Source organism: Stegostoma tigrinum, chromosome 20, assembly GCF_030684315.1.
Source record: "Stegostoma tigrinum isolate sSteTig4 chromosome 20, sSteTig4.hap1, whole genome shotgun sequence".
In the NCBI taxonomy this organism is placed as follows: domain Eukaryota; kingdom Metazoa; phylum Chordata; class Chondrichthyes; order Orectolobiformes; family Stegostomatidae; genus Stegostoma; species Stegostoma tigrinum.
In genome coordinates this window covers 7,356,844-7,376,564 of record NC_081373.1, presented here as the reverse complement: position 1 = coordinate 7,376,564, position 19,721 = coordinate 7,356,844, and the positions used below count along the sequence as shown (strand labels likewise).

The window sequence follows — 19,721 nt, the reverse complement described above, 5'->3', positions numbered from 1 at the left end:
TGTTTCTTGACATCATGTGGAGTGAATCAAATTGAAGACTGGCATGTGTGATGGTTGGGGACCTCCAGAGATGGCCTAGATGCATTGCAGAAAGCATCATCAGCCTTTAAACGGCAGCACCTTCCAACCCTGCAACCTCTACAGTCTAGTAAAGAAAGGACAGCTATTTAGGGATGAGCAATAAATGGTGGCCTGTTCATAGGTGTTCAAATGATAGGAATGAAAATAAAGTTTTATGACTTCCTAAAAAAGCATGAGGAATTAAGAAACGAAACTGAAAGAAATGGAAATAATTGCTTGCAAGTGTTTGTTTGAGCTGTTATTGACCGTTATGATGTATGTGGTTTTAAAAAGTGCCTGAGGCCTTGGTAAAGTGGTCACAAACCAAACTTTGCCCCGGAAATTATACTCTCCTCCATTTTCAAAATTCTCTGAATTTTGGCTTCCTGCTTCTTTGAGAGAATACCAAGAGCTAGAGAAAGGGCAAATGTTTATGAAATTTGATGTGGACATCGAGTATTCTGGTAGACTGCGGAAAAGAAAAATACGCCATTGCACACTGCATCAGGCAAACATCAAAAAGCTGGATGTGAAGCATATCTGCCAACAGAAAAACTGGTAAAAGTTGAACTGTCCATAGCATACCTATACAGTACTAAAAGGTCATTGACCTCATTTATGGGAGAAAAGTTGGTCTAGAATGGGTATGTTGCTCGTTCTTTTGTTACAATATATTTTACCAAATAAATCCCGAGAGCCTCCAATCATCACTCTGCCAAATATATTCAAAGCAGCAATCATATCACAGTCCAAATATATCCACTACTTGAAAATTCCAAATTATTATGTTTCCTTATCTGGCTTCCTACATACAAGTCCTTGTTTTGATGTGAAACGTCACTTGTCAGGATGCTACATTTCTCGTCGCCATTTCATTTTTTATTTTAAACAGGATAAAATAGATCACAAGAGACTGTATTTGGCTCAGGTAGTAAGAATTCCTTCATGAGGGTCCCCAACGTTATAAAAGGCAGGAGGCATTACTGTTAAGGCACAACAATGAGTAGCTAAATTGGACTCAGCAGGGGAGATAAAACAAAAAATGCAATACAGTTTTACAAATTGACTCAGTACTACACTGAGTTCTTTATGATGCACCAGCTGTAAAAGATGCATTGTTTTGTGAGAAGCAAAATCTGGGCTACAATATTTCTACAATTTACACAATATCAACAAACCAAAACTTATTGAACTTTACCTGACTGGAATACATATCTAGCCAGGCCTTGCATCAGCTCAGCTGGCCAGGTTGGCGGCGCTGTTTCCCCAGTTTCTCGTCTTAGCCGGAAGGTCAGTTCAAAACCAAAACCGCTTGGTCCTTCCAGTCCTGTAAATCTAAATAAAAAACAACTGTCTTTAAGAAACTTTATAATTCATTATTTACCTGCTCATTATAACTGTTACATGCACCTTCAATTTTTTTTTAAAATATAACAAGTGATAAAGACAACACTGCTATCCAATTCAAATTTTGCTTGTATTTAGAACAAAGATGCTGAAAACACTGACATTTGCAGAAAGTTATTTTTATTACAGTTGTAACATTGTAGGTTTGGGGAACGTAAGAAAAACAATTGACCAGTGAAATTATTTTAGCTACAAAATTTTATAAGAAGTCTTGTATCAGTAAAAGCAAGCAGTGAAATTAATGGCATAAATTCCTACACTATCATGCACATTTTTTGATTATTTTCTTCCTTGACAGAGGACATAAATAATAGTGAAGGAAACTATATCAGCAACCAGGGAAAAAGAATGCCAACTGATACAGGACCTACCATTTATAGTGGAAATTTTGTCAGCTTTAGATGGCTTTTGTAATCTGTCAGCATTGCCAGCAAAAGTGAATTCCAAAACTGTACAGCCATTCAAAACCTAATCTGAATAGTTAAAGTTTAAATGCCACAATTTATTTAAAATGGATTTTAAAAAAGACAAACATCTTTTGACAGTTCTGCTATTGTGGCATAGTGCACTGTTTTAAGTATTTATCCAAATTATTTACCAAACTCAAACCTTGAGCTGCTGTCATTGTCCATCAGAAAGACAGTGAGAGACTCAATTATATTTCATAGCTCACTATCACCTTGAAGGAAATTACACATTACATTACCTGGACTTGGTGCATCAGGAGACAGTCACACAGCTTAGATTAATTGCATCAAATTTTGTCCATGCTCAGGGGCAGGATGGTCTGACTACAAGTGAGGAATTTAGCTTTGGAGGAGTCTTGGCCTGTTCCCTTATCCAATAAGATTGAGGTTCTTGTTCCCAGTGTGGGTATGGCAAAGAACACAGGGTGATGAGCAATAAGACCAATGTATTATGGTACAGAGCTCCATTCAGGTTAGGGAAGAAAAGACAAATGTTGTAACTAATAAGGGAAAGCATAGTTAGTGGAGTAACTGCTATTCTCTACAGTGAGAGCAGAGAGTCTAGAAGGCTGATAACAAAGTGTGGAGCTGGATGAATACAGCAGGCCAAGCAGCATCTCAGGAGCACAAAAGCTGACGTTTCGGGCTTAGACACTTCAGAGAGGAGGATGGGGAGAGGGAACTGGAATAAATAGGGAGAGAGGCAGACCGAAGATGGAGAGAAAAGAAGATAGGTAGAGAGGGGAGTATAGGTGAGGAGGTAGGGAGGGGATAGGTCAGTCCAGGGAAGACGGACAGGTCAAGGAGGCGGGATGAGGTGGTAGGTAGGAAATGGAGGTGCGGCTTGAGGTGGCAGGAAGGGATGGGTGAGAGGGAGAACAGGTTAGGGAAGTGGAGACAGGCTGGGCTGGTTTTGGGATGCAGTGGGGGGAGGGGAAGAACTGGGCTGGTTCTGGGATGCGGTGGGGGAAGGATAGATTTTGAAGCTGGTGAAGTCCACATTGATACCATTGGGCTGCAGGGTTCCCAAGCGGAATATGAGTTGTTGTTCTTGCAACCTTCGGGTGGCATCATTGTGGCACTGCAGGAGGCCCAGGATGGACATGTCGTCTGAGGAATGGGAGGGGGAGTTAAAATGGTTCGCGACTGGGAGGTGCAGTTGTTTGTTGCGAACCAAGCGGAGGTGTTCTGCAAAGTGGTCCCCAACCCTCCGCTTGGTTTCCCCAATGTAGAGGTAGCCACGCCGGGTGCAATGGATACAATATACCACATTGGCGGATGTGCAGGTGAACATCTGCTTGATATGGAAGGCCATCTTGGGGCCTGGGATAGGGGTGAGGGAGGTGGTGTGGGAGCAAGTGTAGCACTTCCTGCGGTTGCAGGGGAAGGTGCCGGGTGTGGTGGGGTTGGAGGGGAGTGTGGAGCGGACAAGGGAGTCGCGGAGAGAGTGGTCTCTCCGGAAGGCAGACAAGGGTGGGGATGGAAAAATAGCTTGGGGGGTGGGGTCGGATTTTAGATGGCGAAGGTATTGGAGGATGATACGTTGTATCCAGAGGTTGGTGGGGTAGTATGTGAGAATGAGGGGGATCCTCTGGGGGTGGCTGTGGCGGGGGGCAGGGTGTGAGGGATGTGTTGCGGGAAATGCGGGAGACACGGTCAAGGGCGTTCTCGACCACTGTGGGGGGAAAGTTGCGGTCCTTGAAGAACATGGACATCTGGGATGTGCGGGAGTGGAATGCCTCATCCTGGGAGCAGATGCGGCGGAAGTGGAGGAATTGGGAATAGGGGATGGAATTTTTGCAGGAGGGTGGGTGGGAGGAGGTGTATTCTAGGTAGCTGTGGGAGTCAGTGGGCTTGAAATGGACATCAGTTTCTAGCTGGTTACATGAGATGGAGACCAAGAGGTCCAGGAAGGTGAGGGATGTGTTGGAGATGTCCCAGGTGAATTTGAGGTTGGGGTGGAAGGTGTTGGTAAAGTGGATGAACTGTTTGAGCTTCTCTGGGGAGCAGGAGGCAGCGCCGATACAGTCATCAATGTAACAGAGGAAGAGGTGGGGTTTGGGGCCTGTGTAGGTGCGGAAGAGGGACTGTTCCACGTAACCTACAAAGAGGCAGGCACAGCTTGGGCCCATGCGGGGACCCATGGCCACCCCCTTTGTCTGTAGGAAGTGGGAGGAATTGAAAGAGAAGTTGTTGAGGGTGAGGACGAGTTCGGCTAGGCGGATCAGGGTGTCGGTGGAGGGAGATTGGTCAGGCCTGCGGGACAGAAAGAAGCGGAGGGCCTTGAGGCCATCTGCATGAGGAATACAGGTGTTTAGGGACTGGACGTCCATGGTGAAAATGAGGTGTTGGGGGCCAGGGAATTGGAAGTCCTGGAGGAGGTGGAGGGCGTGGGTGGTGTCACGGACGTAGGTAGGGAGTTCCTGGACCAAAGGGGAGAAAATGGAGTCCAGATAGGTGGAGATGAGTCTAGGATCAGTCTAGAGGCTGTATTGCCTACCTATTGCCAAGGTAGGTTCAGGACATCTTTTCAGGGCTGGAGGAGAACTTGGACTGGGAGGGGAAGGACCAGTGGTCCACCAATGACATAGGTAGGGCTAAGATTCAGGCTCTAGCAATAAATTACTAGCATATCAGAGCTAAATTCAAAAGCAGAACGACAAAGGTAATAATTTCAGACTACCTTCTAAACTGTGTATAAAATAGCGTTTACAATAAATAAAACTATATGCATGGCTCAAAGATTGGAAGAATAGTTTCTGACTCATGGGGATACTGGCACCAATCTTCTAGTCAAAAAGGACTCAACGCAAACAATGAATCACTTCGGCTGCCAAGGAGAGTATCCAATCAAAAACTAAGGTACACAAAGCAGTAAAAGCTAGCAGTAGGCCAAAAGATTGGGAATATTTAGGAACCAGCAGCAAATGGCTACAAAGCTAATAAAAAGAAAGAACTTAGTTATGAAGATGAATTGGCCAAAACTAGTAAAACAAACAGCTAGAGTTTAGACAATTTATGAAAAGTAGGAGTGCAGCGAAAGTGAGAGTTCGTTCTTGGGAAGATGCAACTGAGGAACTGCTAATGAGGAGCAGGGAAATGGAAGATCTAAACTTTTATTTTGCAACAATCTTCATAATGGAAGGCATTATAAACATCCAAATGATCAGATAAGCATGTTGTTAATGGGAAGAAGGGTCTCATAACAGTCTCTATCATAAGGGACAAAAATTTAACAGCTCATGGGCTGAAGGCAGACAAGACTCCAGTACATCGTGGCCTTCATCCAAGGCTTTTAAAGCAAGTGGCTGTAGAAACAGTGGAGTCATTTATTGAAATATTCTAAAATTCACTGGATTCCAGGAGGTTTCCAGTAGATTGGATCTGTTCATGTAACATCCTTATTCAAGAAAGGAGAGAGGAAAAAAAAAGCAGCAAACTGTAAACCGGTGAGCCTAACATCTGTAGCTAAGAATATGTTAGAATACACTATTTAGGAAATTGAGCACTTAGAAAAGCTTAACATAATCATGTTAAACATTGTTTTATGAAAGGGAAGTCATGTTGCACAAATCTGCTGAGTTCTTTGAGAATACAAGATAAGTTGATAAAGGGGAACAGATAGATAGAATGCATTTGCATTTCCCAAAGCTACAGGAAGAATTTATTCCTAGAATTCACTAGATAATCCTTGACATGGAGGAACTGTCCTATGAGTAAAGACTAAACAGGCTGAGACTCTACTCACTGGAGTTTAGAAGAAAGAGAGGTGAAATATACAGGATTCTTAAGGAGCTTGACAGGGTAAATACTGAGAGGATATTTCCCTTCCTGGGAGAGTCGAGGACCAAAGGATATGATCTCAGAATAAAAGATTGCCAATTTAAGACTGAGATGAGAGCCGCATGGTGGCTCAGGGGTTAGCACTGCTGCCTCACAGTGCCAGGGACCCAGGTTCGATTCCAGTCTGTGTGGAGTTTGCACATTCTCCCTGTATCTTCCTGGGTTTCCTCCGGGCGCTCCAGTTTTGTCCCACAGTCCAAAGATGTGCAGGTTAGGTGGATTGGCCAAGGTAAATTGCCCATATTGTTCGAGAATGTGTACATTAGGTGGGTTGTAGGGGAATCGGTCTGGGTGGGATGCTCTGTGGGTTGGTGTAAACTTGTTGGGCTGAAGGGCCTGTTTCCACACTGTAGGGATTCTACATGAAATTCTTCTCAAAGCATTAAGAGTCTTTAGAAGTCTCGCCACAGGCAGCTATGGGGGCAGAGTCCTTGCATATATTGAAGGTTCAAATAGATTAATTCTAGATCGGCAATGGAGTCGAGGGTTATGGGAAAAGGGCAGGAAAGTGGATGCAAGAAACATCAGACCAGCCATGATCCTATTGAAAGGTTACACTTCAACATGTACGCAATGCACAAATTTTGAAAGGAAGCCACAAAGATAACTGTCGATATGCACAATATCTTCAGTGAACCTAGCAATCCCAGAAAATCTAAAAAAAATTTAAAGATAAATTCTTTGTTGCACACATGTTCTGGCATATAAATGGACTTCACATTACTTTAAATAATGCAATGGCCATGAAACATACAGTAAAAATGTAACAGGTTTCTTTTTAGTGTTAAAAGGTACAATAGTTCCTCACCACATGCAAGTATAATAATTATAAAGTCATAGCTGGAGTTGTAGGTTTCCAAGAAGTAGCTCAAAAGTATCCCTAATTTATCACCGACCCACCCCATACAACTGCCATGCTTTTAATGCTGGAAATATAAAACGTTACGCATGCACCTTTTAAATTGCATATTTCACAATGTCATTATTGAAGTTATAAACTGTATTTTTAACGCTTTGAGTACTTTAAGTTCTCCACCTCTGCTAATTTGATATGATTGCCAGAAGCTCAAAGTATACTCAATCTAGACTGCACTCTGACAGCATTTGCAGTGTACCTTGAATTCATAGATAGTGTCAGTCAGCCACACTGAAGGAGTATTTCTGCTCAAAGATTTTCAAATATCTTTCACATAACTAGTTTCTCATGTAATTAAAAATTATGGCATTTTAAGATAGAGAAGCTGAATGAATACCTGTAACATAATTACATTTTATGTTTATGTTTGATAAACATAAGTTTCCCTCAATGTTTATACGTGAGTCAACCTCTGCATCCTAAAAGTAGCATTTATAGCAATATTTAAATGCTTACTCTCTTACAATTGTAAACATTGTAAATTCTGACAGCTATCCATGATAGATGATAAACCATTCGTTCCACATTCACATTCCTGGGAAGAAGCTAATTGAATGTTGTAGTAATCGCCTCAGCTTGTTCAGCAATCACAGTTGGGTAATTATTAATTAGCAAACACAAAACACAGCTAACACTCATTTCTCTTTCCCCAGCATCATTAAATACTGAAATTTAGACTTGATCAGCTAGAGGTTGCCAGATAGAAAGGGGAACATCCCAACGAAGTGAGCTGCAACAAATGGAACTCACCCATAGTTATGGTACCAAAACCAGATGGTAACCAATGGCTGTGTGTGGACTATTGAAAAATCACTGCAGTTATGAAATCCAATTTGTACCCTACATCAAATTTGGAGGACAGCATTGAGAAGGTCGGAAAACCAACTTTTATTTCTAGGCTGGACTTATTCAGGGGATACAGGCAGGTACCTTTATCTAAACAAAATGAAAAACATTTCTGTATTCATGATACCAAATGGACTTTACTGATTTCAAGTCATGCCGTTTACTATGGCAAATGCACCAGCCACATTGCAAAGATGAAACAATTAGATCATTTCAGAATAAACCAATTGTGCATTGTACAGAGACAGAGACAATATTATGATTTTTAGTCACATAATGAAGGAACATTTGGAGCATCTAGCAGAATTGTTGGATTGAAGAGACTCTATAAGCACATTAAGGGCAAAAGGGCAACTAAAAAGAGGAAACACACCCTCTCAAAGATCAACATGGCCTGGAACCGCAGCAGATGGGTGCATCTGGTGAATAAACAGTGGTGTATTGAAAAGAGTTCATATTATAGAAAAGGTGGTGCTGGAAGTCTTAAAATGCATTAGGTAGATAAATCTCCAGGACCTGATCAGGTGTTTCCCAGAACTTTGTGGCAAGCTAGCGAAGAGGTTGCTGAGCCCCTTACTGAGATATTTGTATTAACGACAGCCAGAGTTGAGGTATTGGAAGACTGGAGGTTGGTTAATGTGGTGCCATTATTTATAAAAGGCTATAAGGAAAAGCCAGGGAAATATAGATTGGTGAGCCTTATATCAGTTGTAGGTAAGTTTTTGGAAGGGGTTCTGAATGACAGGATTTACATGCATTTGGAAAAGCAAGGACTGATTAGGGACAGTCAACATGGCTTTGAGAGTGGGAAATCGAATCTCACCAACTTGATTTTAGTTTTATGAAAAGAAGGCAAAGACAACTGATGAAGGCAGAGCAGTAGACATCTACATGAACTTCTGCACGAAAGACCGGTTAGTAAGGTTAGCTCGCATGGGGTACAATGGGAGCTAGCCACTAAATACAAAATTGGTTTGAAGGTAGAAGTCAGAGGGTGGTGGTAGAAGGTTGCTTTTCAGACTGGATATCTGTGGCAAGTGATGTGCCACAGGATTGGTGCTGGGTCCACTGCTTTTCATCATTTATATGAATGATCTGGATGTGAATATAGCAGGTATGGTCAGTTCGCAGATGACACCAAAATAGATGTTGTCGTGGACAGTAAAGATTATCTTGGAGGACAACAGGACCTTGATCAGATGGGCCAAGGAGTGGCAGATTTTAATTTAGATAAATGTGAGGTATTGCATTTTGGTATGGCAAACCAGGGCAGGATTTACACAGCTATTGTGGAATCGAATATAGACAATGCCTTCACTGGTCAGAATATTGAGGATAGGACATTACAGAAATTTAGTGAAGCCAGATGTAGAATACTGCATACAACTGCGGTTGCCCTTCTATTGAAAGAACGTTGTTAAACTTAAGAGAGTGCAGAAAAAATTTAAAGGTTATCGCCAGGACTGGAGGGTTTGAGTTATAGGCTGGGGTTTTTTCTTCCCTGGAGCATGAGGATAATAGGGTGAGGTTTATAAAATCAGGAGAGACATGGATAGGTTAAATAGCCGAGGTGCTTTTTCTAGAGTGGAGGAGTCCATAACTACAGGGCACAGGTTTAAGACGAGAGAGGAAAGACTTAAAAAGTACCTGAGAGGTAACTTCTTCAAGCGTCTATGGAACGATCTGCCTAATGATGTGTTGGAGACGGGTGCAATTACAACTTTTAAGTGGCATCTGGATTGGTAAATGAATAGGAAGTGTTTAGAGGGATATGGGTCAAATGCTGGCAAATGGGACTAGGTCGGCGCAGGCAGGTTGAACCAAGGGGTTGGTTTCATGCTAACTGACTCTAGCCCAACTTGTGGAACGGATAACATGCACATCAGCCTCTGCCACGAACCAAGAAAATATTCTACTGTCACAAGGAACACATTTTTAGTCAGAGTAAAGGAAAGGTACACCTCAAATGTAAACAAAACTTCAATTCTCATTCAGAACTCTGCAGCCAGTTTCTTATCCCAGACAATTTAGTGCAGGTGACAAGGGGCTCTCCTACCAATGAAAACACCAAATAGGCACTCCTCATTGGAGGCAGTGACCAATATCACATCTTCCCTGTGAGCAAGGATACTGGGACAGAGGTCTCCCTCCTGGTTACTGAGAACTGTTAGTAAATCAATAATGAAATACAAGGCCATAAGATCTAGGAACAGAGATAGGTCATTTGGCCCATCAATTCTGCCATTTACTCACTGCTGATATCTTTCTCAACTCTATTCTCCTGTCTTCTCCCCGCAACCCCTGATGTCCTTACTAATCAAGTATCTACCTCAAGTATCAAATTAACCTACTTGAACCTCGGAATAGCATCTCACCTGGAGTCACACACCCACCATTTCCCTCTAACACCGCATCACCACTAGCTAATTCACCTACATATCCCTGGACACAATGGGCAATTTAACATGGCTAATCTACCTAGCCTGCACATCTGTGGACTCTAGGAGGTAACCAGTGCACCCGAAGGAAACCCATGTAGACATGGGGAGAACACACAAACTCTACAGAGTCACCCAAGGTTGAAATCAAGCCTGGGTCCATGGCGCTGTGAGGCAGCAGTACTAGCCACTGAGCCAAAGCGTCACCCACTGTTCGCACACATCTGTTCACATGCGTGTTCAAGCTTTTATATTTTCTATCTGACAAAACAGGATGGAAAAGGATAGAACCAGGATGGGATGGGTCTTTGATTATGTTGGTTTCTTTCCTGAGGCAGTGGCAAGAATAAATGGAATCAACGGATGGAAGGCTGGTTTGTGAGATAGACAGGGCTCTGTTCATGACTCTCTGTAGTTTCTTGCCGTCTTGGGAACGGCAGTTGCCATACCCACACTATCATGCATCCAGACAGGATACTTTCTATGGTGCATCTATACAAATTGTTAAGAGTCTGTGTAGACTACCAAATTTCCTTAGCCTTCTATGGAAGTAGAGGCGTTGTGTGCTTTCTTGGCTGTTGCATACACGTGGATGGACCAGGACAGATTGTTGGTGATCATCACTCCCAGAAACTTGACGCTCTTGACCATCTCCACCTCAGCACCATTGACACAGATGGGGCATGCACTCCACTCCGCTTCCTCAAGTCAACGACTAGCTCACCAGTTACACGAATTTCCTGTACTCTGTCTTGTCATTGTTTGCGATCCAACCTACAACAGTGGTGTCATCAGCAAACTTGTAAATGAAGCTGGGGGGGATTTTGGCCACAAAGCTGTGAGCGTACAAGGAGTACAGTACAGGGCTGAGTACACAATCTTGCACGGCACCAGTGGTGAGGATTTTCATGAAGGTGTTGTCACCTGTTCTTACTGATCGCAGTCTCTGGGTCAGGAAGTCAAGGATCCAGCTACAGAGTGAGGAGCTGAGACTGAGGTCAAAGTTTGGAGATGAGTTTGTTTGGAATTATGTTGTTGAAAGCAGAGCTGTAGTCAATAAGTTAGAGCTTGATGTAAGTATCCTTGTTATCCAAATATTCCACACAAGTCAGAATACCTGAGAAACAGCAATTATGGCAGATATTGATGAACCTCACATAAGCAGTTGCATGTGGGGAAGACAGACATGTGGGGAAGAAAGTCATATGGGGATCTATAAGGAAATTGGAAGAATAGAAAGTATGTAGATAAAGAGGTATTAATTGTAGGGAACAAACAGAAGAGCATCAAACCAATAAAGGAGAAAGGTGAGAAAGTGATGTAAAAATGAGAACATGCTGCGATTGGCATAATATTAAACATACCAAATTCATGAAAGTTAAATGGGAAACTGAGTAGTAGGAATGTCCACAGAGGTCTTCAGCAAAGAGGGCATCAGGAAAGGACATAGGTATTAAAACTGCAATGGTAGCACAAAGAACATATGGTTTCTTAGAATGTATAAGGGGAAGATGACCCAGTGCTGTCGTGAAAATTCTTCAACTATTAACAAGGAAAATCAGAACGCTGAGGGCTGTGAACATCTTTTTCAAATGGAGAGGTATCTTTGAATCAAAGAGATAAACGAATCAAGTTATCGGGAGATAATGGAGCAAGGTAGCCACTAATGTTGGCTAATGTTACTACTTGAGATAATGGGAACTGCAGATGCTGGAGAATTCCAAGATAATAAAATGTGAGGCTGGATGAACACAGCAGGCCAAGCAGCATCTCAGGAGCACCTGAGATGTGCTCCTGAGATGCTGCTTGGCCTGCTGTGTTCATCCAGCCTCACATTTTATTATAATGTTACTACTTGTCTGCTGGAGAGGTAAATGAAGGAGAAAATGTTAATTGGAGGTATACATGGAGGCTACAAAGAAGCCCCATTGTGCAGAGGTGGATTAATGAGTGACTTACTGAATGGAGATGCTGCAATTAGAGTGGTGAAAAAACCCTTTTGAGGGAATTCATTTTATGCTCAGAAATGACCTGGAAAGTTAAAAAATATTAGGGTCCCTGAGGGTGGTGAAGCAACAGGTACAGGTAAAAGAAACTGAGAAGTTACAGGCTGGACATCCTGAATTGTTTCCTGATAATACATGACATGACCGCCAAGCTGATTCAGCGTGCTGCGTGCATGATGCGGGAGATCCCGGACACTGACGATGCTTCTGCCTCCTATAGCTATGGAAAGTGTGTACACATTCAGATTCTGAAGGAGGTTGTTGCAGCACTGAAGAAAGAACTAGATGACCTCAGGCTCATCAGAGAGAACAAGAATTTTCTGGACAGGACCTTCAGTGAGGTCATTACACCAAGGATACCAGAAGACAAAAGGGGGATGTCAATGAGGAAGGAAGACATGAATGAAGTACAAGAGACCCCAGGGGAAGCACCTATTGTAAACAAGTTGACTCTCTTGGAAACTGTCGAGACAAACGACACTGCCAGTCCAAGAGGCAGATAGGTCTGCGAGTCAAAAATTGGTGTACAGGCAGAACCGAGAAGTCAGACATCACGGAGATCTGTGATAATAGGGGACTCCATAGTGAGAGGGGCTGAAAGGGGTTTCTGTGGCAACAGGCAGGATTTGAGGATGATGTGTTGCCTTCGTGGCGCCAGGATCCAGGACGTCACTGATAGAGTGCAGAGAATACTCAAGGGCGAAGGTGAAGAGCCAGAGGTGGTGGTACATGTCAGCACTAATGACGTCGGGAAGAAAAGGATGGGAATTCTAGAGCGGGACTTCAGAGAACTTGGAAGAAGGCTGAAAAGCAGGACATCCAGGGTGGTTATCTCCGGTTTGCTTCTAGTTCCTCAGGCTGGAGAGGGCAGGAACAGGGAGATAATGGACTTGAATGTGTGGCTGAGGAACTGGTGCCCGAAGCAAGGATTTAAATTCTTGGATCACTGGAGTATGTTTTGGGGTAAGGATAAATTGTACAAGAGGGACGGGTTGCATCTTAATAGGTGGGGGGGGACCAGCATTCTGGCAGGCAGGTTTGCCACTGCAACACAGGTGTGTTTAAACTAAGTAGTGGGGGGGGGGTCAAACTGGAAATTTAAGAATGAAGTTAAAGGGAAAGTGAGAATAAGAGAAGTTAAGAAAGACAACAGAATCAACACAGCAGAAAACTCAAGAAGGAATCATACAGTATGGTCAAGTGAAATAGGGATTGATAGGAAGGGTGAGGGAAGAAACAAATTTAAAATATTATATATGAATGCACAAAGCATAAGAAATAAGGTGGATGAGCTTGAGGCTCAGTTGGAAATTGGCAAGTACGACGCTGTGGGGATAACTGAGACGCGGCTCAAGTGGACAGGGCCTGGGAAATGAATATTCAAGGCTATACGTGCTATCGAAAGGATAGACTGATGGGCAGAGGAGGTGGGGTGGCCCTGTTGGTGAGGAATGATATTCAGTCCCTTGCAAGGGGAGGGGAAAACATAGAATCAGGAGATGTAGAGTCAGGGGATGTAGAGTCAGTATGGATAGAGCTGAGAAATTCTAAGGGTAGAAAGACCCTAATGGGAGCTATCTACAGGCCCCCAAACAGTCGTCAAGATGTAGGGTGCAAGGTGAATCAAGAGTTGAAATTGGCCTGTCGCAAAGGTATCACTACAGTTGTTATGGGAGATTTCAACATGCGGTAGACTGGGAGAATCAGGATGGTACTGGACCCCAAGAAAGGGAGTTTGTGGAGTGCCTCCGAGATGGATTCTTAGAACAGCTTGTACTGGAGCCTACCAGGGCGGAGGCAATTCTGGATCTGGTGTTGTGCAATGAACTGGATTTGATCGGGACCTCAAAATAAAAGGAGCCATTAGGAGGTAGTGACCATAATATGATAAGTTTTAATCTGCAGTTTGAGAGGGAGAATCGGAAGTGTCAGTATTGCAGTTGAATAAAGGAACTATGGAGCTATGAGGGAGGAGCTGGCCAAAGTTCAATGGTACAATACCCTAGCAGAGAAGACAGTGGAACAACAATGGCAGGTATTTCTGGATATAATGCAGAAGGTGTAAGATCAGTTCATTCCACTTAGGAAGAAAGATCCTAAGGGTTAACAGGGGCGGCCGTGGCTGCTGAGGGAAATTAAGGACTGTATAAAGATAAAAGAGAAGTAGTATAACATAGCAAAGATGAGTGGGAAGCCGGAAGGACTGGGAAGCTTTTAAGGAGCAACAGAAGATAACTGAAAAGGCAATACAGAGAAAAATTGAGGTACGAAGGAAAACTGGCCAAAAATATAAAGGAGGATAGTAAAAGCTTTTTTAGGTACGTGAAAAGAAAAAAAAATGGTTAAGACTAAAATTGGGCCCTTGAAGACAGAAATGGGTGAATTTATTATGGGGAACAAGGAAATGGCAGAAGAGTTGAATAGGTACTTTGGATCTGTCTTCACTAGGGAAGACACAAGCAATCTCCCAGATGCAATAGTGGCTGAAGGACCTAAGGTAATGGACAAACTGAAGGGAATTTATAAAATGTGAGGCTGGATGAACACAGCAGGCCAAGCAGCATCTCAGGAGCACAAAAGCTGACGTTTCGGGCCTAGACCCTTCATCAGAGAGGGGGATGGGGGGAGGGAACTGGAATAAATAGGGAGAGAGGGGGAGGCGGACCGAAGATGGAGAGTAAAGAAGATAGGTGGAGAGAGTATAGGTGGGGAGGTAGGGAGGGGATAGGTCAGTCCAGGGAAGACGGACAGGTCAAGGAGGTGGGATGAGGTTAGTAGGTAGCGGGGGGTGCGGCTTGGGGTGGGAGGAAGGGATGGGTGAGAGGAAGAACCGGTTAGGGAGGCAGAGACCGGTTGGACTGGTTTTGGGATGCAGTGGGTGGGGGGGGAAGAGCTGGGCTGGTTGTGTGGTGCAGTGGGGGGAGGGGACGAACTGGGCTGGTTGAGGGATGCAGTAGGGGAAGGGGAGATTTTGAAACTGGTGAAGTCCACATTGATACCATATGGCTGCAGGGTTCCCAGGCGGAATATGAGTTGCTGTTCCTGCAACCTTCGGGTGGCATCATTGTGGCAGTGCAGGAGGCCCATGATGGACATGTCATCAAGAGAATGGGAGGGGGAGTGGAAATGGTTTGCGACTGGGAGGTGCAGTTGTTTTTTGCGAACTGAGCGGAGGTGTTCTGCAAAGCAGTCCCCAAGCCTCCGCTTGGTTTCCCCAATGTAGAGGAAGCCGCACCGGGTACAGTGGATGCAGTATACCACATTGGTAGATGTGCAGGTGAACCTCTGCTTGATGTGGAATGTCATCTTGGGGCCTGGGATGGGGGTGAGGGAGGAGGTGTGGGGACAAGTGTAGCATTTCCTGCGGTTGCAGGGGAAGGTGCCGGGTGTGGTGGGGTTGGAGGGCAGTGTGGAGCGAACAAGGGAGTCGCGGAGAGAGTGGTCTCTCCGGAAAGCAGACAGGGGAGGGGATGGAAAAATGTCTTGGGTGGTGGGGTCGGATTGTAAATGGCGGAAGTGTCGGAGGATAATGCGTTGTATCCGGAGGTTGGTAGGGTGGTGTGTGAGAACGAGGGGGATCCTCTTGGGGCGGTTGTGGCGGGGGCGGGGTGTGAGGGATGTGTCGCGGGAAATGCGGGAGACGCGGTCAAGGGCGTTCTCGATCACCGTGGGGGGAAAGTTGCGGTCCTTAAAGAACTAACTTTGCATCCCAAAACCAGTCCAACCGGTCTCTGCCTCCCTAACCGGTTCTTCCTCTCACCCATCCCTTCCTCCCACCCCAAGCCGCACCCCCCGCTGCCTACTAACCTCATCCCACCTCCTTGACCTGTCCGTCTTCCCTGGACTGACCTATCCCCTCCCTACCTCCCCACCTACACTCTCTCCACCTATCTTCTTTACTCTCCATCTTCGGTCCGCCTCCCCCTCTCTCCCTATTTATTCCAGTTCCCTCCCCCCATCCCCCTCTCTGAAGAAGGGTCTAGGCCCGAAACGTCAGCTTTTGTGCTCCTGAGATGCTGCTTGGCCTGCTGTGTTCATCCAGCCTCACATTTTATTATCTTGGAATCTCCAGCATCTGCAGTCCCCATTATCTCTGAAGGGAATTTATATTAGGCAGGAAATGGTGTTTGATAGACTGTTAGGTCTGAAGGCTTATAAGTCCCCAGGACCTGATGGTCTGCATCCCAGGGTACTTAAGGAGGTGGCTCTAGAAATAGTGGACACATTGGTAATCATTTTTCAATGTTCTATAGATTCAGGATCAGTTCCTGCGGATTGGAGAGTGTCTAATGTTGTCCCACTTTTCAAGAAAGGAGGGAGAGAGAACACAGGAAATTATAGACCAGCTAGCCTGACGTCAGTGGTGGGAAAGATGCTGGAGTCAATTATAAAAGATGAAATTACGACTCATTTGGATAGCAGTAACAGGATAGGTCAGAGTCAGCATGGATTTACGAAGGGGAATTCGTGCTTGACTAATCTTCTGGAATTTTTTGAGGATGTAACTATGAAGATGGACAAGGGAGAACCAGTGGATGGAGTGTACCTGGACTTTCAGCCTTTGATAAAGTCCCACATAGGAGACTGGTGAACAAAATTAGGGCACATGGTACTGGGGACAAAATACTGACTTGGATTGAAAATTGGCCGGCTGACAGGAAGCAAAGAGTAGTGATAAACAGGTTCCTTTCGGAATGGCAGACAGTGACCAGTGGGGTACCACAACGTTCGGTGCTGGGACCGCAGCTGTTTACAATATACATTAATGATATAGACGAAAGCATTAAAAAGTAATATTAGCAAGTTTGCTGATGACACAAAGCTGGGTGGCAATGTGAAATGTGAGGAGGATGTTATGAGAATACAGGGTGACTTGGACAGGTTAGGTGAGTGGACGGATGCATGGCAGATGCAGTTTAATGTGGATAAAAGTGTGGTTATCCACTTTGGTGGCAAGAACAGCAAGGCAGATTACTATCTAAATGGAGTCAAGTTAGGTAAAGGTGAAGTACAACAAGATCTAGGTGCTCTTGTATATCAGTCAATGAAAGCAAGCATGCAGGTATAGCAGGCAGTAAAGAAAGCTAATGGCATGCTGGCCTTCATAACAAGAGGAATTGAGTATAGGAGCAAAGAGGTCCTTCTGCAGCTGTACAGGGCCCTGGTGAGACCAAACCTGGAGTACTGTGTACAGTTTTGGTCTCCAAATTTGAGGAAGGATATTCTTGCTATTGAGGGAGTGCAGCGTAGGTTCACAAGGTCAATTCCCGGAATGGCGGGACTATCATATGTTGAAAGATTGGAGTGACTGGGCTTGTATACACTTGAGTTTAGAAGGATGAGAGGGAATCTGATTGAGACGTATAAGATTATTAAGGGATTGGACACTCTGGAGGCAGGAAGCATGTTTCCGCTGATGGGTGAGTCCAGAACCAGAGGACACAGTTTAAAAATAAGGGGTAGGCCATTTAGAACAGAGTTGAGGAAAAACTTCTTCACCCAGAGAGTGGTGGATATATAGAATGCTCTGCCCCAGAAGGCAGTGGAGGCCAACTCTCTGGATACTTTCAAGAAAGAAATGGATAGAGCTCTTAAAAATAGTGGAATCAAGGGTTATAGGGACAAGGCAGGAACAGGATACTGATTGTGGATGATCAGCCATGATCATAATGAATGGTGGTGCTGGCTCGAAGGGCCGAATGGCCTACTCCAGCACCTATTGTCTATTGTCTCATACTGTGATTGTCTCTTAGGCCCTTTGTATTATAGGAAGAAAAGTCATCTATGGAACAGAGAGAGCGTTAACTCAAAAACTCAATTATTGAGTGCAATTTCTAAGAAGTTAAATAAAAAGGTGAAGGTAAAGAGAATGAGGGCGAGATGTTTAGTCTATCTTCTTTTATAGAAATGTAACAAACAGATTTTGCATTGTAAGAGTTATGCCAAACAGCCTACTTAGAAAAGTGAATGAATTCCTGAGTGCTATTACTTCCAGGGAAACTGCTAATGAGGAAACAGTCCACCTTAAAAACCAGTAAATAAGGAATGGACAGAGGCCATTTAGCTGGTAGCACTTTCTGAACTTTTAAGTGTGCCTCATGAAATTCCAACGGCAGGTATTTTAGGTATTAGGAGAATACAGAGTAAAGGATACTTTTATTGACAAGGATTACATAAAGGTTTGGTACAAGATGTGGTCAAACTCTGCCAGACATGCCACTTGTCAGGTAGTGGTGAAATCATAGCCATCAATTAAAAGAGCCTTTCAATACCAACTTTCAAATAATGCTTAAGAGGGTCTTATGTCGGACTACTAAATAAAAACATGATTGGAAATAAAGGACCTGTTAATGAAATAAACAAAGAAACAAAGAAACCTACAGCACAGGAACAGGCCCTTCGGCCCTCCAAGCCTGCGCCGATCAAGATCCACTGTCTAACCTGTCATCTATTTTCTAACGGTCTGTGTCCATTTGCTCCCTGCCCATCCATGTACCCGCCCAAATATCTCTTAAAAGACGGTAACGTGTCTGCGTCTACCACCTCCACTGGCAATGCGTTCCAGGCGCCCACCACCCTCTGTGTAAAGAACTTTCCACGCATATCTCCCTTAAACTTGCCTCCTCTCACTTTGAACTCATGACCCCTAGTAATTGAGTCCCCCACTCTGGGAAAAAGCTTTTTGCTATCCACCCTGTCTATACCCCTCATGATTTTGTAGACCTCAATCAGGTGCCCCCTCAATCTCCGTCTTTCTAATGAAAATAATCCTAATCTATTCAACCTCTCTTCATCGCTAGCACCCTCCATACCAGGCAACATCCTGGTGAACCTACTCTGCACCCTCTCCAAAGCATCCACATCCTTTTGGTAATGTGGCGACCAGAACTGCACACAGTACTCCAAATGTGGCCGAACCAAAGGACTATACAACTGCAACATGATCTGCCAACTCTTGTACTCAATACCCTGCCCAATGAAGGAAAGCATGCCAAATGCCTTCTTGACTACCCTATTGACCTGCGTTGTCACCATCAGGGAACAATGGACCTGAACACCCAGATCTCTCTGTTCATCAATTTTCCCCAGGACTTTTCCATTTACTGTATAGTTCGCCCTTGAATTTGATTTTCCAAAATGCATCACCTTGCATTTGCCCGGATTGAACTCCATCTGCCATTTATCTGCCCAACTCTCTAGTCTATCTATATTCTGCTGTAATTTCTGACAGTCCCCTTCACTAGCAGCTACTCCACCAATCTTAGTGTCATCAGCAAACTTGCTGATCAGACCACCTACACCTTCCTCCAGATCATTTACATATATCACAAACAACAGTGGTCCCAGCACAGATCCCTGTGGAACATCACTGGTCACAGGTCTCCAATTTGAGAAACTCCCTTCTACTACTACCCTCGGTCTCCTGTTGCCCAGCCAGTTTTTTATCCATCTAGCTAGCACACCCTGGACCCCATGTGACTTCACTTTCTCCATCAGCCTGCCATGGGGAACCTTATCAAACGCCTTACTGAAGTCCATGCATATGACATCTACAGCCTTTCCCTCATCAATCAACTTTGTCATGTCCTCAAATAATTCTATTAAGTTGCTAAGACATGACCTTCCCTGTACAAAACCATGTTGCCTATCACTGATAAGCCCATTTTCTTCCAAATGGGAATAGATCCTATCCCTCTGTATCTTCTCCAGTAGCTTCCCTACCACTGACGTCAGGCTC

The 19,721-nt window shown here is 44.2% G+C and overlaps 1 protein-coding gene across 2 annotated transcripts in view; it reads right to left on the bottom strand.

The window, feature by feature from the left end:
- The window catches only part of sufu (suppressor of fused homolog (Drosophila)), a 126,234-nt gene that overhangs the window by 78,697 nt on the left and 27,816 nt on the right, over positions 1 to 19,721 (bottom strand). For both annotated transcript variants that reach the window (XM_059652962.1, XM_059652963.1), the window contains exon 3: positions 1,259 to 1,395. In XM_059652962.1, coding sequence (XP_059508945.1) covers positions 1,259 to 1,395 — 137 coding nt within the window. The remainder of the gene's footprint in view (positions 1 to 1,258; positions 1,396 to 19,721) is intronic.